This window comes from Musca autumnalis, unplaced genomic scaffold, assembly GCF_047663935.1.
Source record: "Musca autumnalis isolate F117 unplaced genomic scaffold, ASM4766393v1 scaffold_4, whole genome shotgun sequence".
NCBI lineage: Eukaryota > Metazoa > Arthropoda > Insecta > Diptera > Muscidae > Musca > Musca autumnalis.
This window is the reverse complement of record NW_027411977.1, coordinates 228,766,120-228,793,676: the sequence shown is the minus strand read 5'-3', so window position 1 is coordinate 228,793,676 and position 27,557 is coordinate 228,766,120. Positions and strand designations below refer to the sequence as shown.

General features: G+C 33.3%; 2 protein-coding genes across 12 annotated transcripts; both read right to left on the bottom strand.

Annotated features, from left to right (window-relative positions):
* Positions 1-450: 450 nt before the first annotated feature.
* Pldn (biogenesis of lysosomal organelles complex 1 subunit pallidin) lies at positions 451-16,890 on the bottom strand. Of its 3 annotated transcripts, none has more exons than XR_012412149.1 (6): positions 16,699-16,890; positions 11,311-11,664; positions 11,169-11,253; positions 6,977-7,063; positions 3,152-6,889; positions 451-2,512 (listed from the first exon to the last, which is right to left on the bottom strand). XR_012412149.1 is itself a non-coding variant. In XM_073979817.1 (5 exons), exons 1-5 carry the CDS (start codon positions 16,722-16,724, stop codon positions 6,761-6,763), a joined length of 681 nt encoding a protein of 226 aa, XP_073835918.1. In that variant the 5' UTR covers positions 16,725-16,890; the 3' UTR covers positions 451-6,760. The 3 variants fall into 3 exon arrangements, 1 of the variants encoding a protein (XP_073835918.1); XR_012412150.1 differs by having other exon boundaries at positions 454-2,512; positions 4,898-6,889; XM_073979817.1 differs by having other exon boundaries at positions 451-6,889.
* A 3,305-nt stretch (positions 16,891-20,195) lies between these two features.
* On the bottom strand, positions 20,196-27,155 carry Dph1 (diphthamide biosynthesis 1). Of its 9 annotated transcripts, none has more exons than XM_073979815.1 (4): positions 27,056-27,155; positions 26,320-26,474; positions 21,321-22,159; positions 20,196-21,260 (listed from the first exon to the last, which is right to left on the bottom strand). In XM_073979815.1, the coding sequence occupies exons 3-4, from the start codon at positions 22,137-22,139 to the stop codon at positions 20,655-20,657; spliced, it is 1,425 nt and encodes a 474-aa protein (XP_073835916.1). In that variant the 5' UTR covers positions 22,140-22,159; positions 26,320-26,474; positions 27,056-27,155; the 3' UTR covers positions 20,196-20,654. The 9 variants fall into 9 exon arrangements, with proteins under 9 accessions (XP_073835916.1, XP_073835912.1, XP_073835913.1 ...); XM_073979811.1 differs by having other exon boundaries at positions 26,320-26,550; positions 26,869-27,128; XM_073979812.1 differs by having other exon boundaries at positions 26,320-26,550; positions 27,056-27,128.
* Between the last annotated feature and the right edge of the window lie 402 nt (positions 27,156-27,557).

Sequence of the window (27,557 nt, the reverse complement as noted above, 5' to 3'; positions counted from 1 at the left end):
CTATAGAAAAGTTCATCCGGGATGACTTTTCCTATAGAAAAGTTCATCCGGGATGACTTTTCCTATAGAAAAGTTCATCCGGGATGACTTTTCCTATAGAAAAGTTCATCCGGGATGACTTTTCCTATAGAAAAGTTCATCCGGGATGACTTTTCCTATAGAAAAGTTCATCCGGGATGACTTTTCCTATAGAAAAGTTCATCCGGGATGACTTTTCCTATAGAAAAGTTCATCCGGGATGACTTTTCCTATAGAAAAGTTCATCCGGGATGACTTTTCCTATAGAAAAGTTCATCCGGGATGACTTTTCCTATAGAAAAGTTCATCCGGGATGACTTTTCCTATAGAAAAGTTCATCCGGGATGACTTTTCCTATAGAAAAGTTCATCCGGGATGACTTTTCCTATAGAAAAGTTCATCCGGGATGACTTTTCCTATAGAAAAGTTCATCCGGGATGACTTTTCCTATAGAAAAGTTCATCCGGGATGACTTTTCCTATAGAAAAGTTCATCCGGGATGACTTTTCCTATAGAAAAGTTCGTCGTGGATGACTTTTCGCATAGAAAAGTTCATCCGGGATGACTTTTCCTATAGAAAAGTTCATCCGGGATGACTTTTCCCATAGAAAAGTTCATCCGGTATGACTTTTCCTATAGAAAAGTTTATACGGATTGACATTTCCTATAGAAAAGTTCATCCAGGATGACTTTTCCTATAGAAAAGTTCATCCGGTATGACTTTTCCTATAGAAAAGTTTATACGGATTAACATTTCCTATAGAAAAGTTCATCCGGGATGACTTTTCCTATAGAAACGTTGATCCAGGATGACTTTTCCTATAGAAATGTTCATCCGGGATGACTTTTCCTATAGAAAAGCTCATCCGGGATGACTTTTCCTATAGACTTTTCCTGTAGAAAACTTCATCCGGGATGACTTTTCCTATAGAAAAGTTCATACGGGATGACTTTTCCTATAGAAAAGTCCATCCGGGATGACTTTTCCTGTAGAAAAGTATTCAACACCAAAATTATATTTTGAGGTTAATTCTGAATGGATCAAATTCGCACACAAGACTTAACTTTAGGTGTATGATGTCAATGGAAGAATTGTTCTACATCTAATTTCACTATGGGTCTCCGAGTACACGAAACCTGTAGCTCTAATATATCGGTATACAATTTCGGTCAACAAAATGGGTATAGTTATTTATTTTTTAGATTATTTTGAAATATCAATTTCATCTACATACATTCTTTCATTTTAGAAGTGTGATGCCAGTGGAAGAAGTATTATATTTAAAATGTTCCTAGATGTCACTGAACTCAAGAACTCGAAAACTATAATCGATATTAATAAAATTCTAGTCGAAAGTAGACTAAAACTGGTGATATTTCACCCATTTTGAGGTTAATTCTGAAATTATCAAATTTTTTCACAGGACACTGGAAAAACATTGTTGGTGTCAATGGAAGAATTATTCTACATCGAATTTTACTATGGGTCACCGAAGAAAAGAAAGTTGTAGCTATAACAGATATCCATAAAAAATGCCATAACAAAATTGTCGTTTAAAGCAGAAATGATATTCTGCGATTTGAGGTTTATTGGAAATCTATCAAATTCTCCCACAGAACTTCACTTTAGGTGGATGGTGCCAATGGAAGAATTGTTCTACATCTAATTTCACTATGGGTTACCTAACAAAAGAAAATTGTAGCTATAATATATATCCATAAATTATACCTCAACAAAATTGCTATTAAAAGCAAAATTTATTTCACATGATGTTAGCTTAATTCGGAATTCAATGAAATTCTGACACAATACTTCACATTAGGTGTTTGTCCCAATGGAAAAAATCTTCTTTACATAATTTCATCATGGGTTACCTAGCACAAGAAATCTGTAACTACAGTATATAACCAAAAATTATTCATCAACATAATTGGTATATACAAAATAAAATATTTTTCTCTAAATTGAGGTTAATTCTGAATTCGATGAAATTTGGCACAATACTACACATTAGGTGGTTGGTACCAATGGAATAATTGTTCTACATAGTATTCCACTATGGGTTATCGAACAAAAGAAAATTGTATCTCTAATATATATCCATAAATTATACCTCAACAAAATTGCTATTAAAATCAAACGTTTTTTTTGCACTATTGAGGTTAATTCCGAATTGATAAAATTTCTCCCACAATACTCCACTTTACGTGGATGGTGCCAATGGAAGAATTGTTCTACATAGTATTTCATTATGGGTTACCGTACAAAAGAAAATTGTATCTCTAATATATATCCATAAATTATACCTCAACAAAATTGCTATTAAAAGCAAACGGTTTTTTTGCACTATTGAGGTTAATTCCGAATTGATAAAATTTCTCCCACAATACTTTGGTGGATGGTGTCAATGGAAGAATTGTTCTACATCTAATTTCGCTATGGGTTACCGAACAAAAGAAAATTGTAGCTATAATATATATCCATAAATTATACCTCAACAAAATTTGCTATTAAAAGCAAACGTTTTTTTTTTTTTTTTTTGCACTATTGAGGTTAGTTCTGAATGGATCAAATTCTCACACAGGACTTAACTTTAGGTGGATGGTGTCAATGGAAGAATTGTTCTACATAGTATTTCACTATGGGTTGCCGAACAAAAGAAAATTTTAGCTATAATATATATCCATAAATTATACCTCAACAAAATTGCTATTAAAAGCAAACGTTTTTTTGCACTATTGAGGTTATTTCCGAATTGATAAAATTTCTCCCACAATACTCAACTTAGGTGGATGGTATCAATGGAAGAATTGTTCTACATAGTATTTCACTATGGGTTACTGAACAAAAGGAAAGGTGGATGGTGCCAATGGAAGAATTGTTCTACATCTAATTTCACTATGGGTTGCCGAACAAAAGGAAATTGTAGCTATAATATATATCCATAAATTATACCTCAACAAAATTGCTATTAAAAGCAAACGTTTTTTTGCGCTATTGAGGTTAATTCCGAATTGATACAAATTCTCCCACAATACTCAACTTAGGTGGATGGTGTCAATGGAAGCATTGTTCTACATCGTATTTCACTATGGGTTACCGAACAAAAGAAAATTGTATTGTAAATTATACCTCAACAAAATTGCTATTAAAAGCAAAATTTATTTCGAATGATTTTAGGTTAATTCGGAATTCAATGAAATTCTGACACAATCATAGCGATCATGAATACTCACGTAGGGAGCTTCTCACGAGTGAGTTGCAGCTCACTTCTCACGTCTCGACCTATCACAAATGACAAGGGAGGAGCGAAAAAAGTGAAGAGGGTTTCACAAGTTTGAAAATTGAAAATAGTGCCGCATTTTGTGAACCCTTGAAAATATAATTTGCGTTGCCATATCGTTATTATATTTACAAATAATTTTGCAATAACTAATTTCGTAGTTTTTTTTATAAAACATTAATTTATTTTAAATTAAATTAATATTTCTAAAACGAAAAATAATTTTTATCAACAATCCACTTTAAAAATACTTGGTAATTGATAAAAATATTAAATGTTTGATATGTGGCAACATCTGTAACAGCTGTTTTTGTTTTGTTTTGACAGATACATACATATGTATGTAAAAATTGTTTATTTACGCCCGAAGAATTTCCGCAATTTGCAAAAATGTGAACAAAAGCCGTTTAAAGGTCATTAAATGGCAAAAAGAAATGAAAATGTTTAATATTGCATTTTGAATGATGTGCGAAACGACAAACGCTGAGGAATACAAAGAAAACCAAAACCAAAAGGCTATATAATATAAACATGCTCTTTTCTATTAATTTAATCCTTCCTATTGTGGCTTGTTCGTGGAATATGCCATGCCAAGGTGGTTGTTAAGATACCATTCCACTGGGTTATTGAAGATGCCATCCAAAATGATTTGGATCTTTTAGGGGTCACAGTCTTGTAAAAAGAATGGGCGAAGGTGGTAAAAAGGTGACATATAACTTGCACTCATGCTTGAATAGAATCTTTGGCATCGAATATTTCGCTGGGAACCTTAGCGAAGTACCTACAAAAAAATTTTTAGAAAGGTGTTGCTCCTGATAGGATCCTCTTCCATTCCTGTTTTCATCATATGATTCTGAACCGCTTCCCATATCTGAAAAATTTTGTCCAACTTCAACTCCACCACCAAATTACGCCAAACTCGATTGAGGTCTTCCTTGCTTCATTGATACACGGATAAACATGTATAGTTGCCAAAAGAATTTCTAATTGTTTTTTATTTGTTAGCTTTAACGTAAAACACAAATAAATACAATTGATAATGATGGCAAAAGATTCGTTTCTTGTCGATTTTTTCTATAAAAAATGTCCATAGTTACATTTTTTTGTTCAACTCACCTTGATTTCTGTGGTGAGAGAAAATTGCCTCACATTCTCACTTTTTTGACATTTATGATAGCTACTTTTCTCACGAACGTGAGTTTTGTTCTCCCTTATGCTGTTTATAATAAGGGAGGAGGCGAGAGTGAGAAAACTCACGGTGAGATGATGTTCATGATTGCGCTGAATACTTCACATTAGGTGCTTGGTTCCAATGGAAAAAATCTTCTTTACATAGTTTCACCATGGGTTACCTAACACAAGAAATCTGTTACTACAGTATATAACCACGAATTATTCATCAACATAATGGGTATATAAAAAATAAATTATTTTTCTCTAAATTGAGGTTAATTCTGAATTCGATGAAATTTGGTACAATACTACACATTAGGTGGTTGGTACCAATGGAACAAATATTTTTCACTAAATTTCACTATGGGCTAACGAATCACTATGGGTTACCGAACAAAAGAAAATTGTATTGTAAATTATACCTCAACAAAATTGCTATTAAAAGCAAAATTTATTTCGAATGATTTTAGGTTAATTCGGAATTCAATGAAATTCTGACACAATACTTCACATTAGGTGCTTGGTTCCAATGGAAAAAATCTTCTTTACATAGTTTCACCATGGGTTACCTAACACAAGAAATCTGTTACTACAGTATATAACCACGAATTATTCATCAACATAATGGGTATATAAAAAATAAATTATTTTTCTCTAAATTGAGGTTAATTCTGAATTCGATGAAATTTGGTACAATACTACACATTAGGTGGTTGGTACCAATGGAACAAATATTTTTCACTAAATTTCACTATGGGCTAACGAACACAAGAAATCAATAACTATAATATATAACCATAAATTATTCATCAACAAAATTGGTATGTAAAAATTAAGTGATTTTGTACGTTTTTTTTAAGTAAATTCGTAATTGTAAAAAGTAACAGTTATCAATTAAAATTTTATTGAAAACTATGTTTTAAAACAAAAAAAGTTTTGTTTGTGAAATGACCTCCATCAGTCCCATGTGTTTTTTTTTTATAATTTAGCCATCGTTTTTTAAAACAAAAAACAAATACCAAGCCAAATTTTATTAGATAGCCACTGTTTTCAAACATCCTCTGTTCTTTTTTTCTATAGAATTTAATAATTTAGTTTTATATATGTATGTATTTCTATAGATAGTTTTTTAACAATTTAACTTATTTTTTACATATCGTGTTTTTAATTTATAAATGCAAAAAAAAATTAAAAATTGTGTAAAACTTTGCATGTTTGTATTTGAATTTTTTTATCATAATTTCCTTAAAAAATAATCATAATTTTTGTAGTCAATTGAGCAAAAAAAAAAATTTAGATATTATTAAAAAATTTATAAAAGAACATCATTCCAAAACCTAAAAAATCGTTTAAGAAACATCAACTGCATGTCCCCAAAAACTTGTCAATATTTAAATAAGAAATGTTCGAAAAGAAAACAAAAACTAGAAACAAGTATTTAAGTAATTTTATTTATAGGCATGTTTAAATTATTAAAATATAACAAAAAAAAAAAACAATTTTTTAGCTTATAAAATTATATTTATATAAAATTTTTTGTGTAATTGTAAAAACCAAAGTTTAGCTAGATTTCATCTTTTTTAGAATGAATATTAATAAAAAAATTATTATTATTAATTTTATTTATATAGAAATGAAAAAATATGATAACAAATAAAGTCTTCTTATTCGCATAAGGGTATACATTTAACGAATTGGAATTATTGTTTTATTTAAAATGGATTATAATTTCTTTTAAGAAAAGTGTATGGAAGATAAATTTTCGTTAAAGGAAACCTTCAACGAAAAAAAAAGAAAAAAAACTGAAAATTACATTTGTTGTAAAAAACATTATTAGATGTAATTTTTTCTATGGGGAAGCCGACACTTCTTTTGGAAATGTCTCTAAAGGATTTTCCTATTTTGAAAAACCACTTTCATTGGACTTTCCTATTAGAATATTTTGAGGTTTTCCTTGACTTTTCATGGAGAAATACTTATAAAATATAACTCTTATTTGGAAAAATTTTAATCATTTACATATTTTACTATGTGATACATAACTGATTACTTTTAAGGCACATTTAAAAAATTTAAATAAAATATTTTTTAATTTTTTTTTTTAATTTTCAAAATCAAATTTCTTCTATTTAAACATAAAACCAAAAAATTTTTTTTTATTTTCAAAAATAAATTCCTTCTATATAAACATAAAATCAAAATTTTTTATTTTATTTATTTTCCCCTTTCCTAACACTTTCTCCATTTCTTCCCTTAAAGTTAAAAAATAAAAATTAACTAACAAACTATTGAGGCATTTGTTGCTGCTGTTGTTGTTGTTGTTGTTTAGCAATTAATGATTCTTCTTGCTGTTGTTTTTGTAATTTCTTTTGTAGTTCCTTTTCTTTGCATGTTTGAATGTTTAGAGCTCTTTTCTGTTGTAAAATAAAATTGGACATTAATGTTAAAAAAATTGTTTTAATTTTTAGAAATTTTCAAATAAATCAACAACCACCACCTACCTTTAAAACTTTGGTCCTTTGATAAATATTTTGCATTTGTTTTTTAATGCGCAATAATTTATCACGATACACTTTTACTTCGGACATCTGCAAGAAAAAGGTAAGGAAGTTATAAAGTAAAAAAAAAAAAAAACAAAAAATAAATTTTTGACTTAAATTCAAACCGAATCTTATGTACCCAACACAACGGAAAACAAACCAATTTCCCTTGAGAAAGGTATATGAGAAATTGTAACAACCTCTCCAACAATACTATAATATTGAGAGTTGATGTCATGATTGGTTCTATAGTCAAATATAAAATAAGAATTATTAACTAATATTTGAGGTTATGTTAAGATTTTGTCAATTTTTTTCTTACAGTAATTAATTTTAGAATGGATGAAATATCCTACAACGTATTTCACTATGGGTCAACTAAGTCAAGAAAACTGTAGCTATAATAGATATCCATTAATTACAAAGCCAAAGCATTGAAAGCAAAAGTTACTTCTCACATTTTGAGGTTAATTCGGAATTCATTAAATTCTCCTACAGGACTTTACTTTCTGTGGATGGTGTCAATGGAAGAATAATTTTACATCAAATTTCAGTAAGGGTTACCGAACAAAAGAAAATTGCAACTATAAAAGATATCCCTAAAATATGTCACAACAAAATTGCCATTTATTGCAGAAATTATTTCGTACGGTTTGAGGTTAATTCCGAATTGATACAAATTTCCCCACAATATACCACTTTAGGTGGATGGTGTCAATGGAAGAATTGTTCCACGTCCAATTTCAGCTTAGGTCACCGAACAAAAGAAATGAGTAGCTATTATATATAGCCACAAAAGATAGGCCAATAAATTAGGTATAAAAAATAACTAATTTTTAGGTTATTTTTAAATAGTTACAATTTTCGATAATTTCTTAACTTTATAGAGTTGGTGTCAATTGAAGAATAATTCTACATCGAATTTCACTATAGGTCACCGAACACAAGAAATTTGTAGCTATAATAAAAACACACAAATTATAGGCCAATAAATTGGGGTATAAAATATAAGTATTTTTAAGGTTAATTTGAAATGATGTAATTTCTTCAAGAATTTCTCACTTTACAGTATTGGTGTCGATGGAAGAATTGTTCTACATAAAATTTCAGTAAGGGTCACCGAACAAAAGAAATGTGTAACTATAATAGATATCCCTAAAATATGTCACAACAAAATTGCCATTTAATGCAGAAATTATTTCGTACAGTTTGAGGTTAATTCCGAATTGATACAAATTTCCCCATAATATTCCACTTTAGGTGGATGGTGTCAATGGAAGAATTATTCTACATCCAATTTCACCTTAGGTCACCGAACAGAAGAAATCTGTAGCTATTATAAATAGCCACAAAAAATAGGCCAAAAAATTAAGTAAAAAAACTAATTTTAAGGTTATTTTTAAATGGTTTCAATTCTCGAAAATTTCTTAACTTTATAGAGTTGGTGTCAATTGAAGAATAGTTCTACATCGAATTTCACTATAGGTCACCGAACACAAGAAATCTGTAGCTATAATAAATACACACAAATTATAGGCCAATAAATTGGGGTATAAAAAAATAAGTATTTTTAAGGTTAATTTGAAATGATGTAATTTCTTCAAGAATTCCTCACTTTAGAGTGTTGATGTCAATGGAAGAATTATTCTACATCAAATTTCAATAAGGGTCACCGAACAAAAGAAAACTGCAACTATAAAACATATTCCTAAAATATGTCACAACAAAATTATCATTTTAAGGAGAAGTTATTTCGTACGGTTTGGGGTTAATTCCGAATTGATACAAATTTTCCCACAATATTCCACTTTAGGTGGATGGTGTCAATGGAAGAATTGTTCCACGTCCAATTTCATATTAGGTTACCGAACAGAAGAAATCAGTAGCTATTATATATAGCCACAAAATATAGGCCAAAAAATTGAGTATAAAAAATAACTAATTTTATGGTTATTTTTAAATGGTTACAATTCTTGAAAATTTCTTAACTTTAGCGAGTTGGTGTCAATTGAAGAATAGTTCTACATCGAATTTCACTATAGGTCACCGAACACAAGAAATCTGTAGCTATAACAAATACACACAAATTATAGGCCAATAAATGGGGAATAAAAAATATAAGTATTTTTAAGGTTAGTTTGAAATGATGTAATTTCTTCAAGAATTTTTCATTTTACAGTGTTGGTGTCGATGGAAGAATTGTTCTGCATCGAATTTCACCATAGGTCACTGAACACAAGAAATCTATAGCTATAAGATATATCCATAAATTTGTAGTAAAAAAAAATTTTATAAATACATTTTTAGGGTTAATTTGATTTTTTTCCTATTCTACTACAATAACTTCTTTAGAGGAGTGATGTCAAAGGAGGAAATATTCTACATAAAATTTCATTATGGGTCACCGAAGACAAGAAATTTGTGAATGTGATATATAACCATAAAATCTACTTCAATAAAAATAAAATGAATTAATTTAAGGTTATGTTGAAACTGTCCCAAAATCCTCCACAATGCTTCAATTTAAAGGCATGACATCAAAGGAAGGAATATTCTACATTAAATTCCACTATGGGTCACCGAACAAAGAAAATGTGTAACTCTAATATAAAGCCAAATATTTGTAGTAAACAAATTGGGTAAATAAAAATTCTGTTATTTTAAGGTTAGTATTGAATTATATTAAATTCACCCATAAGACTTCACCCTAGACTGGCGAAGTCAAAGGATGAAGTGTTCTACATTAAATTCCACTGTGGGTCACCGAACACATCAAATCTGTAACTATATTATATGACCACAAATTTGTAGTCAACAAATTAGGTAAGTAAAATTTTAGAATTTTTTTAAGGTTAATTTTGAATTTCGTCAAATTCTCCCATAAAAGTTCACTTTAGAGGAGTGAAGTCATAGGATGAAATGTTCTACATTAAATTCAACTATGGGTGGGTCTACGAACACATAAAATTTATAGCTACATTACATGACTGCAAATTTGTTGTTAACTAACTGGGTATGTAAAATTTAAGTATTTTTTAAGGTTAGTTTGGAATTGTGTCAAATTCCCACATAATACATCCATTTAGATGGTCGATGTCAAAGGTAGAAATCTTCTACATCAAATTCCACTATAGGTCACCTAATACACGAATGCTGTAAATGTAATGTATATCCACAAAATATCATACATTCAAATGGGAATACGTTTTTATTACTGTTTCGAGGTAAGTTTGAAGTTGTATGAAATTTACCCCTTATACTTGGCTTTAGGGAGTTGAACCTAATGGAAGAAATAATCTACATTAAATTCCACTACAGGCCACCGAACACATGAAATGTGTAACTCTAATGTAGAGCCTCATATTCATAGTCAATAAATTGAGTAAGTAAAATTTTAGTATTTTTTAAGGTTAATTTTGAATTTCGTCAAATTCCCCCATAAAACTTCACTTTAGAGTAGTGAAGTCAAAGGATGAAATGTTCTACATTAAATTCCACTATGGGTCTACGAACACATAAAATCTATAGCTAAATTACAAGACTACAAATTTGCTGTTAACAAATTGGGTATGTAAAATTGAAGTATTTTTTTAAGATTAATGTGGAATTGTGTCAAATTTCCACATAATACATCCATTTAGATGGTCGATGTCAAAGGTAGAAATCTTCTACATCAAACTTGACTATAGGTCACCTAATATACGAATGCTGTAAATATAATGTATATCCACAAAATATCATACATTCAAATGGAAAAACATTTTTATTACTGTTTTGAGGTTAATTTGAAGTTGTATCAAATTTACCCATTATACTTGGCTTTAGGGAGTTGGACTCAATGGAAGAAATAATTTACATTAAATTCCACTACAGGCCACCAAACACATGAAATGTGTAACTCTAATGTAAAGCCTCATATTCATAGTCAATAAATTGAGTAAGTAAAATTCTAGTATTTTTTTAAGGTTAATTTTGAATTTTGTCAAATTCCTCCATAAAACTTCACTTTAGAGTAGTGAAGTCAAAGGATGAAATGTTCTACATTAAATTCCACTATGGGTCTACGAACACATGAAATGTGTAACTAATATATATATAGCAACATATTCGTAGTCCGCAAATTTAAAATATATCCACAATTTCTACATCTTACCATATCCTGTAATTTGGCAACTTCACCATTGTCCAGCTTGAATTTTTCCGCTGACAAATCAATATAGATTTTATTTTGTTTGCCACTAAAAAGGAAAAAATTACAATTTTTTATAAAAATTATACTTCATCTTTCTACTTACATTAACTCCTTCAATTGTGTCCTTGCTTTGGCCAGTGGTGGAGAATATGCCTGCATAAAACCAGCTGTCAATTGTAAAGCAGCTAAGGAGGTGGAGGCGGCGGAGGCTGAAGAGGTTGAAGGTTGTTCATCATTTGCATTGGAATTTCTATTTTCTGTTGGAGATTGACTCTCATCATTGTTCTTTGCATTATTATTGTTGTTATTGTATAAATGTAAATTATTATTTGTTAACGCTTGTATGGAGTTCACTTCACCACTGCTACTTGTTGTTTCTTCTTCCAATTCTAAGGTAGTAGGTCTTAATGCTTCGAAACTACCTGGCTGACTGAAGGCAGATAAGTCATCGATAATGCTAAGATACGAGGTTTTGTGTTAAGTTTGTGGGAAGCAGTACGCATGGAAAGAAATAAAACGTAAGGTTTGTATTAGTTAATGATATTAAACAAAATACAGATTGAGGGTTGCACAAATAACAGGCAATACTTGTCGCGTTAAAGAAATAACAATTATCGTCATATTTAGAATGGGCAAACATTGTTTCACTTATCTTAATTGTAGAACCCATAAAAGCACGTACATTATTAAATGTTTATAGAGATTTTTTTTATTTAATGATGTATCTAAGATTAGTGTTTGTATTGAATGGCTTTTAACAGTTAACTGTTGCAAAATTTTTGGAATTGCCCGATATTGAAATTTATGAGTGACTTTCAAATGAACACAAGGAATCGGTAGCTATAAAATTTATCCATAAATTGTCCGTCAACAAATTGGTTAAAAAATATTTTTTGAGGTTAATTTGGAATGACATCAAATTGGACCATTATACTTCACTATACCGAGGTGAAGTTAAAGGAAGTAAAATTCTACATTAAATTTCACTATGGATCATAGAACACATGAAATGTGTAAATATAATATATAACCCTATATTTGTAGTCAAGAAATTGAGTAAATAAAATTGTAGTATTTTTTAAGGTTAATTTGGAATTGTATAAAATTCTCCTTTAAAACTTCATCTTAAAGTGTTGGCATCAATGGAAGAAAATTTCTACATCATATTTCACTATGAGTCACTGAACAGAGGAAATATGTAGCTTTAATGTATAGCCATAAAATATCCGTCAACTAATTCTGTACAGAAAAATAACAATTTTTTGAGATTAAATTCAAATCATGGTAAATTCTTCGAACATTCTTCACATTAGAGGGGTGAAGTCAAGAGAAGATGTAGATTACATGAAATTTCACTATAGGTCACTGAACACAAGAAATCTGTAGATATAACATATAGCCATAAATTTGTAATCAACAATTTGAGCAAATAAAATACATATGTATTTTTAGGATAACTTGGAATTGGGAAATCTTTCCCATAACACGTCACCTTAGAGTGTTGGCATCAATGGAAGAAATTTTCTATATAAAATTTTACTATACATCATCTTACACATAAAATGCGTAGCTATTATACATATCCATACATTTCCCGGCAACAAATTTGGCGAAGAAAAATTTTGTATTTTTAGGTTAATTTGGAATTGCATCAAATCTCCCCATTATACTTCGCTTTAAAGGGTTGATGTCAATGGAGGATATGTACTACAAGAAATTTGACTATAGGTCACCGAACACAAAAAACCTGTACCTATAACATATATCCAAAAAAATGTATTGCGAAGAAATTGATAAAATTAAGCTTAAGTGCTTTTAGATTAATTTGGAATTTCATTTAATCTGCCCATAAAGGGGTGAACGGAGAAAATGTCTAACTGTAATAAAAAGCCACAAAATAACCCCGAACCAATTAGGTATACAAAATAAACAATTTTGAGGATATTTTCAAGTGGTGATAGATTTTCTGTAAATACTTCACGTTAGAAGTTTGGAGTCAATGGATGAAATGATGTACATTAAATTTCACTATAGGTCGCTGAACAAGGGAAGTAGATAGCTGTAATATATAACCACAAACTTTTAGTGAACTAAATGGCCATATAAAATTAAAGTATTTTCAGGTTAATTTTAAATTGTATGAAATTCCCTCATAACATGTCACTTTAGATGGTTGGCCTCAATGGAAGAAATGATCTACATTAATGGGCCGATTCCGTACAGCGAGGCTTGTCGTGTCGCGTTGTCAAATGCAATTTTTCGATTCCGTATGGCAATATCGCCTGACGTCGTCAAATTTTGTCGCCGAAATGTTCATTTTCCGGCGACAACAAATTAGCTGCCGCCGTACATTTTTACTAACGAATAAAAAATAAATAAAAATAACTTGTTATCGACGATTATTTTCTATCGCTGTACGTAGTGCATTTTTTAAATTTTTTCACAGAGACGATAGACGACGCGACATGACTCGCCTCGCTGTACGGAATCGGCCCATAAATTTTACTATAGGTCACCGAACACATGAAATGTGTAACTATAATATATACCCTAAAATCTGTAGCCAACAAATTGAGTTAATAAAGTTTAAGTATTTGGAGCAAATTGAATTTAGTAGCTGGATTTGAAATTTTTTCCACAAAAAGATTTCAAAAATTTAATTTTCGTCGAAAATAGCCGGCCTGCGGCCGTGTTTTAAGACTTTTTCATATTTTTTTTTAAATTATTTTTTGCCAAAAATGTTTGCGAACTTTCGAAGCCTATATCTCGGGAAATATTGGCGTAATCAGCATTCCAAGACCTACCTGTGGACCAAATATCATAATTTTCTGAGACCAGCCATCTAAATTCATCTTCATCATCCCAGATTTTAAATTTATGATTTTCTCTTCTGCCAACGCAATTAGAGTTCGGTTGCAATGCATAATCGACCCCTAAATTTTACTACAGGTCACTGAGTTTAAGATCTTTGAAAGGTCTTCTATCTAAATAATTAAGTATGTCTGGTTACCCTAAAATTTGTAACAATTTGTACCAATTGTGGCTGGAAGTCGTCTGTTAACACAAAAAGTCAGCAAAAGAGAGCGATTCGAGAGAGACATTTTGACAGTTCATTTACTGTAAGTTTGAAAATTCTAGCTGTACATTTCTTCTAGCAAGCACTAGCAACTCTTCTTCTTTCTGAAAACAATCAATCATCTGTTTTTAATTTTTCGTTGATTTATGTTTCTCTTGTGTCAGACACTGAAAATAACACATGAAAATATTTTAGCTTTTAGGAGAGAGCGGAGGTGAAGGAGCTCCCTTTCTCCCTTCTTACCTATAAGCTCAAAACATTTTCATGAAAATTTTCATAGTCTGGCACAAGACTTTGTGAAAATTAAAAACAATTTGTTTGTTTGGAGAACAAAGTTGCAATGTGGAAAAAAACTGGAACAAGTGTCGTTTAGGGGCACCTTTGGGATCGGTCCGAAATGTTTACCATAGGCAGCCCTTGGGACCCTGATTCCAACGATATATAATTTTCCGGGGGGAAGTCCCTACTTTCTGAGATATGGGTCTTGACATTTCGGAAATTTCGTACTTCAAACACCTATAGGTTGTTTATGGGCACCTCTCGGATCGGGCTGAAATTTTTACCATAGATAGCCCTTGGGACCTTGAACACAACGATATATAATTTTCCGGGGGGAAGTCCCTACTTCCTGAGATATGGGTCTTGACGTTTCGGAGATTTCGTACTTGTAACACCTTTAGGTAGTTTATGGGCACCTCTCGGATCGGGCTGAAATTTTTACCATAGTTAGCCCTTGGACTCTGAACACAATGATATATAGTTTCCGGGGGGACGTCCATACTTCCCGAGATATGAGTCTTGACATTTCGGAAATTTCGCACTTGTAACACCTTTATGTTGTTTATGGGCACCTCTGGGATCGGGATTTTTACAGTCGACAGACCTTGGCACACTGAACACAACGATATATAGCTTTCCGTGAGGAAGTCCGTACTTCCCGAGATATGGGTCTAGACTTTTTTACTTTTATCACCATTATTATTAAAACCTATGCAGGACTCGTTTTAAAGCTCACGAAGAGTACTTTCCAGTGCCGCAAATAATAATAGTAATTCGATTTTCTAATAATAATTTATTAAGTTATTATTGGGCTACACGATCAAAACTCTCTTTTAAATTGAAAGTGTTCTTAGGTAGGCGGCCTTCGGCCGGGGATTTAAGACTATCTCCTATGGACAGGCACAAAAGTGGGCTACGCGATCAAAACTCTCTTTTAAATTGAAGGTGCTCTTAAGTAGCAGGCCTTCGGCCGGGGAATTAAGACTTTCTCCTATGGACAGGGTCAAATGTTGGCTACGCAATCAAAACTCTCTTTTAAATTGAAAGTGTTCTTAAGTAGCCGGCCTTGGGCCGGGGATTTAAGACTTTCTCCTATGGACAGGGTCAAAAGTGGGCTACGCAATCAAAACTCACTTTTAAATTGAAAGTGTTCTTCAGTAGCCGGCCTTCGGCTTCCTATGGACTATGACAATATTTCCAATATTTCCTAAGTGCACTTTTTATATGAAAATAATTTAATAATACTTTATAAAGTAAAATATTTATTTATTTAGTTATAATATGTGCATGTTTGACATGCCACTTTGTTAGAGTAGTTACATCAAATTGTTATGCATATTGTATTCTCATTAATCGGCCTGAAGGCTTTGGATACATGTTAGATTATGAATAAATGAAAAAATGAAATGAAAAGTGGGCTACGCAAATAAAACTTTTTTGTAAATTTAATACATTCTCCTATAAACAGGTGTAAAAATAGGTCGCGTGCATAAAAGTACTCTCCATAAGCTTTAAAACGATGCCCATATTGTAAAATGTCAAGACCCATATCTCGGGAAGTATGGACTTCCCACCGGAAAATTATATATCGTTGTATTCAGGATGCCATGGGCTATCTAGGGTACAAATTTCAGCCCGATCCGAGATGTGCCCCTAAACGACATTTAAGCCAAAATACTATTTTGTCTCATTTTCTTTTTTATTTTTTAATAAAATACAACATTTTTGCTTCCTTTGGTTCCTTCATTGGCTGACAAATTGTTCTGTTTTTGGCAAGTCAGCTGATTGTTTCCTGGTTTTTGCTGGGAAGGTGTCTGTTTACTTTTTACAATTTTCTTGCAAAAGAGTATAAAAACTCCTTACTCTCTGACAGACCTAATAATAATAAGTAACCAGGCAGACCTATTTCATTTCTAAAGCTAATTAATGACCTACATTTCGTCAACCCCAGACGATATGCAGCATGTTGGTGGAGCCGCCTATGACTTTCCAACTAAAATTAGATGTAAATGCGTTTGTCACTTGACTTTTTGACGTTTTGATCCTTTTTGTTCCTTTATTTGTTGATAAAAAAGAAAAGATAAATAAAATTTCGATGACCGACCTGTTGCTGTGAATGAACTGACGTCCACTTACCTGTCATAATTGTTGCTTTTCAACATGGTTATTGCTTGCTACAGAATCCGTCAGAAGATTATTAAATTCTAAATACTAATTACTTTGTTTTTTTTTTAATAACTATTTTATTAAATAAACAATTTACTTTGCTTTCTCCAAAAACAAACACCCGAAGAAACTCCGGAGGAAATATATAGAAAAAAGGGGTGATAAAGATAAGAATCAAAACAAACAATTGAAGCGATATAAAAACCAAAAAAATAGGTAGGGCTTACTAAATCGATTGCCAATTACTGGAAGACGCATCGTATGTATTGTTGTGTTGTAATAATGACGTAGCTTACACGTATGTGTCGACAAAACAATAGCTGTGTTCCAGAACTAAAAAGTTTTTACAATTTTTACGACTTTTACACATTTTACTCGAAAAAGCGTTCCCGTACACAAAAAAGTTGTAAAATGTTCACTTCTCTTTAAACAAAAATGGCGCTGAATGACGCTCTCTTTAAAAACTTTTTACACGACAAATTTGGTCGAGTAAAAAAATAGTAACATGGTTGCCGGCGTCTGATTGGCTGATACGCCGACTTTGACATTTGTTCCAGTTTTTTTGACGTATTTTCCATTTTTCCGTTCCCGAACTATTTCAGAAAACTTGTGTGTAAGAACAAATTTTTTGCAGTTCTCTCTTTTACGAGTTTTACCATTAAAAAGTACGGGAACGAAGCTAATCTATAGTCGATAATAGCATGGTTATACTATGTTTAGATTTACGAAATTCATTCGATTTTAACTGTCAATTCCATTGCTCAAACGTCAAATGAAATCCAATCGATTTCAGATGAGTTTTCATTTGACGCATACACAAAGGAATTGACAGATGAAATCGAGTGGATTTCATAAATGAAAACATAGTATTACACTAGAGCTTTTTGCCACTTTATGAGGATTTATTTGACATTTGCGCTTTGGAATTAACATTTGAAACCCAAACCCACTGGGTTAATCAGGTAAAGTGTAGCCGGGGTATAAGACAGTACAAAACAAAGTAGTGTGCTTTTACATTTACTCCAAAACGTGTTTTAATAAAAAACACGTATTTTATGCTAGGTTTACATTTACGAAATCCAGACGATTTCAACTGTCAATTCCATTGCTTAAACGTCAAATGAAAACCAATGGATTTCAGATAAGTTTTTATTTGACGTATATGCAAAGGAATTGACCGAGTGAATTTTGTAAATGTAAACCAAGCATTTGTCCGAATTCCCACGTGCAAAATATTCGGTAAAGTTAATTGAGATTTTGGGAGAGAGCAGGGTTTAAGGGGCGTTTTCTCTCCCAAAAACTCTATATATTTTATTTATTTACTTCATGTTGTGCAATATAAAAAAGTGGTAAAAGAGAAAACTGTCACAATTGGTCTCTCATGAGCAGTTTTACCAGAAAACAAAAATGAATTAAATGTAACTATTGAACTTACCAGTGCAAAACAAAGGTGCTGTTATAGTACGTATGTATAAATATAACCGGATTTAATCAGTTCCATTGAATATAAGGACTCAGTGTAGGCATCGGTAAAACGTTCAAAAATACCACTAATAACCATGAACAAAAAAAATTCATCCGGGATGTCTTTTCCTATAGAAAAGTTCATTCGGGATGACATTTCCTAGAGAAAAGTTCATCCGGGATGACATTTCCTAGAGAAAAGTTCATCCAAGATGACTTTTCCTATAGAAAATTCCATCCGGGATGATTTTTACTATAGAAAAGTTCATCCGTGATGATTTTTCCTATAGAAAAGTTAATGTGGGATGACTTTTGATCTGGGATGACTTTTCCTATAGAAAAGTTCATCCGGGATGACTTTTCCTATAGAAAAGTTCATCCGGGATGACTTTTCCTATAGAAAAGTTCATCGGGGATGACTTTTCCTATAGAAAAGTTCATCGGGGATGACTTTTCCTATAGAAAAGTTAATTCGGGATGACTTTTTCTATAGAAAAGTTCATCCGGGATGATTTTTCCTATAGAAAAGTTCATCCGTGATGACTTTTTCTATAGAAAAGTTCATCCGGGATGATTTTTCCTAGAGAAAAATTCATCCGGGATGACTTTTCCTATAGAAAGGTTTGTCCGGGATGACTTTTCCTATAGAAAAGTTTGTCCGGGATGACTTTTCCTATAGAAAAGTTCATCCGAGATAACTTTTCATGTATTAAAAACAAAAGTTAAATTTCATTTATTCATATTTTGATGTTAATTTGGATTTTTATAAATTTTTCTTACAATACTTCATTTTAGAAGGGCGGTGCCAATTAAAGAATTGTTCTACATCGAATTTCACTAGGGGTCACACACATCTCAAGAAAATTGTAGCTACAATTTATCAATGAATTACCGTGTCAAAGTATTCAACAAAAATATATATTTTGAGGTTAATTCTGATTTGAACAATTTCTACCCCCAGGACTTTACTTTAGGTGTATAGTGTCAATGGAATAATTGTTCTACTTCGAATTTCACTAAGGGTCATCGAACACAAGAAACCTGTAACTATAATACCTGATTACAAATTATGGGTCTACGAAAGGAATATATAAAAATGATTTTTTTAAATTTTGAGGTTAATTTCGAATTGCATCAAATTCACCCATAATACTTCACATTAGGTGGGTGACACCAACGGAAGAAATGATCTGCATCAAATTCCACTATAGGTCACCGAACAAGAAACCGGTAATAACTACCAACAAATAGGTATACTTATTGATTTCTTGAGGTTAAAGTTAATTGCTATAAATTTCCTCAAAAATCGTATATTTTAGAGGAGTGGTGACAATGGAAGAAATATTTTATTTCAAATTTCACTAGGGATCACTGATCTCAAGAAGTCTGTAGGTATAATAGATAACAATGAATAACCTATTCAAATTTTTCAAAAGTTATATTTTGAGGTTAATTCCGAATTGATAAAAATGCTCCCACAATATTCAACTTAGGTGGATGCTGTCAAGGGAAGAATTGTTCTACATCGTATTTTACTATGGGTCACCGAACAAAAGAAAATTGTAACTATAATAGATAACCATTATTTATACCTCAACAAAATTGCTCTTAAAGCAAAAGTAATTAATGCGATTTGAGGTTAATTCCGAATTGATAAAAATTTTACCACAATACTTTACTTTAGGTGGATGCTGTCAAGGGAAGAATTGTTCTACATCGTATTTTACTATGGGTCACCGAACAAAAGAAAATTGTTGCTTTAATAGTTAACCATAATTTATACCTCAACAAAATTGCTCTTAAAGCAAAAGTAATTAATGCGATTTGAGATTAATTCCGAATTGATTAAAATTCTACCACAATACTTTACTTTAGGTGGATGCTGTCAAGGGAAGAATTGTTCTACATCGTATTTTACTATGGGTCACCGAACAAAAGAAAATTGTTGCTATAATAGTTAAACATAATTTATATCTCAACAAAATTGCTATTAAAAGTAAAAGTTTTTCTTTTGTGAATATTTTTGTATATTTAATATATATTTTTATACACACAATATTTTTTTAGTTTAAAAATATAAACACTAACCTAAATTTGTTTTATTTCAAAATAAAAAAAAATTAACTAAAGGCAGGAAAAAAATGAGAAAAAGTGTAAAAAAAACTGTTTTGTGGAAATGAACGTTAACTAAAAATAGAAATTAGTTTTACACTAAAATTAAGTCTCTCCAGCAAAAGGAAAAAGGGATTTTGAGAAATATTTACAACAAAGGATGGATGTCTATCTCTTAAGGATACATTTAAAGCAAATCACATTCAAAAAAGAACTTTGCGTTTGGCTTTTAAACCTTTCCCCCATCCCCTTAGAGAATATTTGTTCTTGTCATTATAAAGGAAGCCTTCAATTTGCATAATGCTTATTTTTTAGCTTAGTTACCTTAGAGTTAAAATTAGCCCAAATATTTATCCCTTTTTAAAATCTAAAATATCATCTATGGCTGCCAATTTTTGGGCACCATCATCATCCTTTTCCAGTTCAGCCCTGGTGCAACGTCCACAACACGCTGCTGAAGGTTTGTTTTCACATTCTCCCAGTGCAGGTGGTTTGAAATTAGGCGTCCATGGTCCCAAACTACCCGAGGCATAGAAATCCATGGGATATGCAACTTCTTTGGGTGCCTTGTTGTGGGGCGTGTATTCAACATCTCCCAATACCACAGATAATTCATAGGGATTTAGTAAGGGCTTTTGGAAGGCAGAACCCCAATCAATGGAAAGGCGAGGGCAGGCAATTTGCACAAATGCATCAATGTCATCGAATAAGGCCAACTTTTGAGGGAAGATCTCGGACAACAATATGGTGGTGGTATCAAATCCTTTGGCCTTTAAACGCTTTTCCAGGAACTTGTGGACCCTGCTGCTACCCTGGCGACCCAGTGTTCCCAATATGATGCCAATTTTCTTGGCATTTTTGGCTTTTTCGATTTCTCCATAACGCATGGACTGCATGGTTTGGTGGTCATATTGCTCAATGGTGAATTTCTTTTCATAGGGGTCATATTTATAGGCCTAAAAACAGAATGGAAACATTAAGACCTATCTAAATTTTTATATTTTTTCACACCTTACCTTAACTTTGGGATTTGCAATCATGGCCGATTCCAAATGAAATCTACCATCTCCAAGATAAATTATCATTTTTGTGCTCTCCGGCAGTGAGGGTGAGGTACAACCCAAAATCTCCCCAGGACTCAATGGCTTAGCTTGTGGAACAATAACATCATAACCGGCCGCTTTTAATTCCCCCGAGGCCGCCTGCAGTGTGGTCACAAATTGTATTGTACTAACCAAGGCTATTTGTCCATCTTCAGGTTTAAAATTCAATTTCACCGAATCCAAAAAATGCAAAGGATCAATTTTAATGTCCACAAAAACATACAGGACCTTAATGCCTTCCGTCTGATCGACAGGTATCAAACAGCTGTGGCCATAGTGGACCAATAACTCGGCACCCAGTGCCTTGGCGGTATAATCATCAACACAACACGCGCCATAGGTCACATCACCCATAATCACCGTATCGGCATCGGTAAAACGTTCAATAATATCACTAATCACCATGGAATACATGAGCAGGCCTTCGGGTAGCTGCAGGGCAACACGTTTCGCCTTCATTTCCTTGATACGCCAAATCGTTTTGTGTATTTCGAAATTATAATTGGCCGGCAGACGATCAATGGCCTTTTGCAGTAGAGGATCATCGAGAAGACTTTGGGGTATGCGATTGAGACGGGCCTTTGGTTTGAATACTTTCTTCGGTTTAGCTCGAACCACAACTACATCGGTACTAGTGGGTGGCATTGCGTCTGCGTTGGAAGAGTTGTTTAGTATGGTTTGTGGTGTGGCGCTACTGATATCAGCAGCTGTCGGTTGGACAATGTCCAACATTGTGTGTTTTGTTTTGAATTCTAGAAATAAAAATAATTTTAAAGATTGAATTAATTAGCAAGGGGTATGCGAATGTTTTGGTTAATTGTTTTGAAAATAAGATGTGTTTTGAAACTGGTTTCCCCGAATAAAGACGTCAACAGTTGAAGTGTGCGTCACAAGTTGCGGGGCTTTTTTTGTGGAAATTGGTTGTGGATTAAGATGAAATATTGGAATATTAAGAAAAAAGTGAATATAAAATCATCAATTTTGGGGACAGATGTAACTTCAGGTCATTTTCAGAAGCTGTAATTTGGTTACTGGATGACCATTATTGTCATCTACACTGAAGTAGATGTCCCTTTTCACCATTTACTCTGGAAGCGATGTCATTTTTTAGCATCTACTCTAGAATAGACGTCCCTGAGGGTAATCTATAACTGTTTAGACGTCCCTGAGGGACAACTACAACCTATGTAGTCTTCCCAAAGGGACATCTACAACTTTGTAGACGTTCCTAAGGGACGTATGTACACTTCTCTAAGGGTCTTCTACAGTTGTGTAGACTTCCCTTAGGACATCTATAGTTGCGTAGACGTCCCTAAGGTTCATCTACAGTTGTGTAGACTACCATAAAGGACATTGGCAGTTGTGTAGACACTCCTAAGGGGCATTTATACATATGTAGACGCCCCTAAGGAGCATCTACAGTTGTGTAGACACTCCTAAGGGGCATCTTAATCATCCCTAAGGTTCATCTACAGTTTTGTAGACTTCCATAAAGGACATCGGCAGTTGTGTTGACACCCCTAAGGGGCATTTATACTTATGTAGACGCCCCTAAGGGACATCTAAGTTGTGTAGACACTCCTAAGGGGCATCTTAAGCATCCCTAAGGTTCATCTACAGTTGTGTAGACTTCCATAAAGGACATCGGTAGTTGTGTTGACTTCCATAAGGGACATGAAGATTTGTGTAGACGTCTCTAAGGGTCATCTACAGTTTTGTAGACTTCCATATGGGACATCTGCAGTTGTGTAGACGTCCCGAAGTGTCTTCTACAGTTGTGAAGACGTCTTTAATGGTCTTCTACAGTTTTGTAAACTTCCATATGGGACATCTGAAATTGTGTAGGCGTCCTTAAGGCTCATCTATAGTTGTGTAGACGTCCCTAATTGTCATTTACAGTAGTGTAGACTTCTAAAAGGGGCATCTGCAATTGTGCAGGCCTCCTTAAGGCTCATCTATAGTTGTGTAGACGTCCCTAAGTGTCATTTACAGTAGTGTAGACTTCCAAAAGGGACATCTGCAATTGTGTAGGCGTCCTTAAGGCTCATCTATAGTTGTGTAGACGTCCCTAATTGTCATTTACAGTAGTGTAGACTTCTAAAAGGGGCATCTGCAATTGTGTAGACGTACTTAAGGCTCATCTATAGTTGTGCAAACGTACCTAAGTGTCATTTACAGTAGTGTAGACTTTCAAAAGGGACATCTGCAATTGTGTAGGCGTCCTTAAGGCTCATATATAGTTGTGTAGACGTCCCTAAGTGGCATCTACTGTAGTGTAGAGTTCCATAAGGGAAATCTACAACTGCGCAGACGTCGCTAAGGGACATCTGCAATTGTGTAGACATCCTTAAGGATCATCTATAGTTGTGTAGACGACCCTAAGTGTCATTTACAGTAGTGTAGACTTCCAAAAGGGACATCTGAAATTGTGTAGACGTCCTTAGGGCTAATCTATAGATGTGTAGACGTCCCTAAGTGGCATCTACTGTAGTGTAGGGTTCCATAAGGGAAATCTACAACGGCGCAGACGTCGCTAAGGGACATCTGCAATTGTATAGACATCCTTAAGGCTCATCTATAGTTGTGTAGACGTCCCTAAGTGTCATTTACAGTAGTGTAGACTTCCAAAAGGGACATCTACAATTTTGTAGACGTCCTCAAGGCTAATCTATAGTTCTGTAGACGTCCCTAAGTGGCATCTACTGTAGTGTAGAGTTCCATAAGGGAAATCTACAACTGCGCAGACGTCGCTAAGGGATATCTGCAATTGTGTAGACATCCTTAAGGCTCATCTATAGTTGTGTAGACGTCCCTAAGTGTCATTTACTTCCAAAAGGGACATCTACAATTGTGTAGACATCCTTAAGGCTCATCTATAGTTGTGTAGACGTCCCTAAGTGGCATCTACTGTAATGTAGAGTTCCATAAGGGAAATCTACAACTGCGCAGACGTCGCTAAGGGACATCTGCAATTGTGTAGACATCCTTAAGGCTCATCTATAGTTGTGTAGACGTCCCTAAGTGGCATCTACTGTAGTGTAGAGTTCCAAAAGGGACATCTACAATTGTGTAGACGTCCTTAAGGCTCATCTATGGTTGTGTAGACGTCCCTAAGTGGCATCTACTGTAGTGTAGAGTTCCATAAGGGAAATCTACAACTGCGCAGACGTCGCTATGGGACATCTGTAATTGTGTAGACATCCTTAAGGCTCATCTATAGTTGTGTAGACGTCCCTAAGTGTCATTTACAGTAGTGTAGACTTCCAAAAGGGACATCTACAATTGTGTAGACGTCCTTAAGGCTCATCTATAGTTGTGTAGACGTCCCTAAGTGGCATCTACTGTAGTGTAGAGTTACATAAGGGAAATCTACAACTGCGCAGACGTCGCTAAGGGACATCTGCAATTATGTAGACATCCTTAAGGCTCATATATAGTTGTGTAGACGTCCCTAAGTGTCATTTACAGTAGTGTAGACTTCCAAAAGGGACATCTACAATTGTGTAGACGTCCTTAAGGATCATCTATAGTTGTGTAGACGTCCCTAAGTGGCATCTACTGTAGTGTAGAGTTCCATAAGGGAAATCTACAACTGCGCAGACGTCGCTAAGGGACATCTGCAATTGTGTAGACATCCTTAAGGCTCATCTATAGTTGTGTAGACGTCCTTAAGTGTCATTTACAGTAGTGTAGACATCCAAAAGGGACATCTACAATTGTGTAGACGTCCTTAAGGCTCATCTACAATTGTGTAGACGTCCTTAAGGCTCATCTATAGTTGTGTAGACGTCCCTAAGTGGCATCTACTGTAGTGTAGAGTTACATAAGGGAAATCTACAACTGCGCAGACGTCGCTAAGTGACATCTGCAATTATGTAGACATCCTTAAGGCTCATATATAGTTGTGTAGACGTCCCTAAGTGTCATTTACAGTAGTGTAGACTTCCAAAAGGGACATCTACAATTGTGTAGACGTCCTTAAGGCTCATCTATAGTTGTGTAGACGTCCCTAAGTGGCATCTACTGTAGTGTAGAGTTCCATAAGGGAAATTTACAACTGCGCAGACGTCGCTAAGGGACATCTGCAATTGTGTAGACATCCTTAAGCCTCATCTAGACGTCTTTAAGGCACAGTTGTATAGACGTTCCTAAGTGACATCTACAATTTTGTAGACATCCCTAAAGGGCATTTACAATTGTGTAGACGTCCCTATTATCTGCTTGATAATCTGTTGGACCTTGAAACAATACTCTGTAAAAGTTGCGCACTGGGTGGTCTAAGAGTTCTTGAAAAATACTTCTCTACAAATCCGTGGGTGGTCTGGTGGTTGTGGTCTAATAGTCAATGTCCTAATCCTTACAAATACACGATTTCTTTTCCTTTTGATTTGTTTTTTGAGCAAAGCAAAGTGGCGTACGTGCAAAATCTCCTGCTGGCAAGATAACGCCGACCACCCCTCTTTTCTTCTTTGGGAATGGATAAAATTACAAACATGAAAAAACTACAGGACATGTTGGATGGTTGCATGTAAAACATGTTTGAAACTATCAGCAAGAAAGGATACATGTTGCAAGCCGGTTAGAAGGGCTAAAATTACAGCCACATTTTTTTCAAATTTGAAATCATTTACTGAGAAAATTCTACTTTCTAATAAATAAATCTATTATGAAACCGGCTGATGGGGAACAAAGTAAATATTCCATTTTCATTTTGATGTCAATCAATGCATATCAGCTTTTGTTAATCTCAAAGCAGTTTGTTGAACTTGTTTGTTATTAATTCTAATGGCTTGGCTGGCTAACAACAAAGAAACCAATATCAAAACACTAGAAAATAATAAAAAAACAAGAGCACCTTGAAAATTTATGTTAAAAAATACGAATGAAAACAAAATGAAACTGACTCACTCACCTTTTTTTGTTTTGGTTGTGGATTTGATATGCTACTGTGTTGATTTGCAGTCAGCAACAAATCAAATAACAAAGAGTCACCAAAAATAGATAGTCCAAGATGATGCAGTCAACAACAGCAGTAATAAAATTTAAATATATTTCCGTATAAACTGTCTTTATTTGTAATAATTGAGGGGGAAAACAATGACGGCAGGTTGGTTAGCAAGGTTATATTAACAATCTCATAACACTTTAAAGGGAGAAAAATAATTATTTCACTGATAATTCCAATCACTATTTGTTTTTCCAAAAATTTTCACTTTTTTTAAGATGATGTCTGGTAATTTTTATGTTTTTTTTTTTGCAAATATTCTCCGGCTTTTTGATGTCGTTACTTTGAACTTCTACTTGTAAATGAAAATGAATGGAAAGAACTCTCAGACACAGCCAATCAGTCAGTCAACATCAAACATTCACCTAAACAAACAAAAAAAACAGGCAAAAGTGGGTTGGTTATGCTTGTGTTTTTGTTGTTGTTGTGAGTATGGTGGTTCAGCGAGCAATTCACCATTAACAAACTCAAGAAAGTCACGTAGGCCAAAATCAAATGCAAGGTACTTTTTTACAAGGGATTTTTTTGTGAAAAATTTCCCAATTTTAATTGATTTTATTAAGAATTTTCACTTTATTTTAATAGTTAATATTCTAGCCTTTTCACTTTGTGTTAAATTATCTAATGTCACACTATTATTAACCTTTTTTTATGCAATTAAACAAAACGTGCACAAAAAATGTTGTTTTGATGAAACGTCAAAATTTTAGGGTTGTGAAAGGGGATTTTTAACCTCCATCTCTGGCTGAAATAACAAGTGGCCGTTGTTACACTATCATTATGTGAATAAAGTGGTCTGACCACACGTTGTTTCATTTTGAATTTTTTTAGATAGTGTTATTAAATTAAAAAATATTACACATCTATACCGAATTTAGTAATGAAAATTAAAAATTAATAACGTAAATCCCCAAATGGTCTGAAAAATCCCAGCTGCAACATTGAACAAAACGGTCATTAATATAATAGGTTTGTCCTTGTACTTACTAAACTGAAGTAAAAGAACAACATTCAGTAACATTTTGTAAAAATTACAAATATCAAGTACACGGACAGGCATAATATAAATAATTTCATTGACCTCCATCACTAGAGACAACAGAGTTGAAAACATATCCAACAAATCTAATTTCACTATAGGTCAT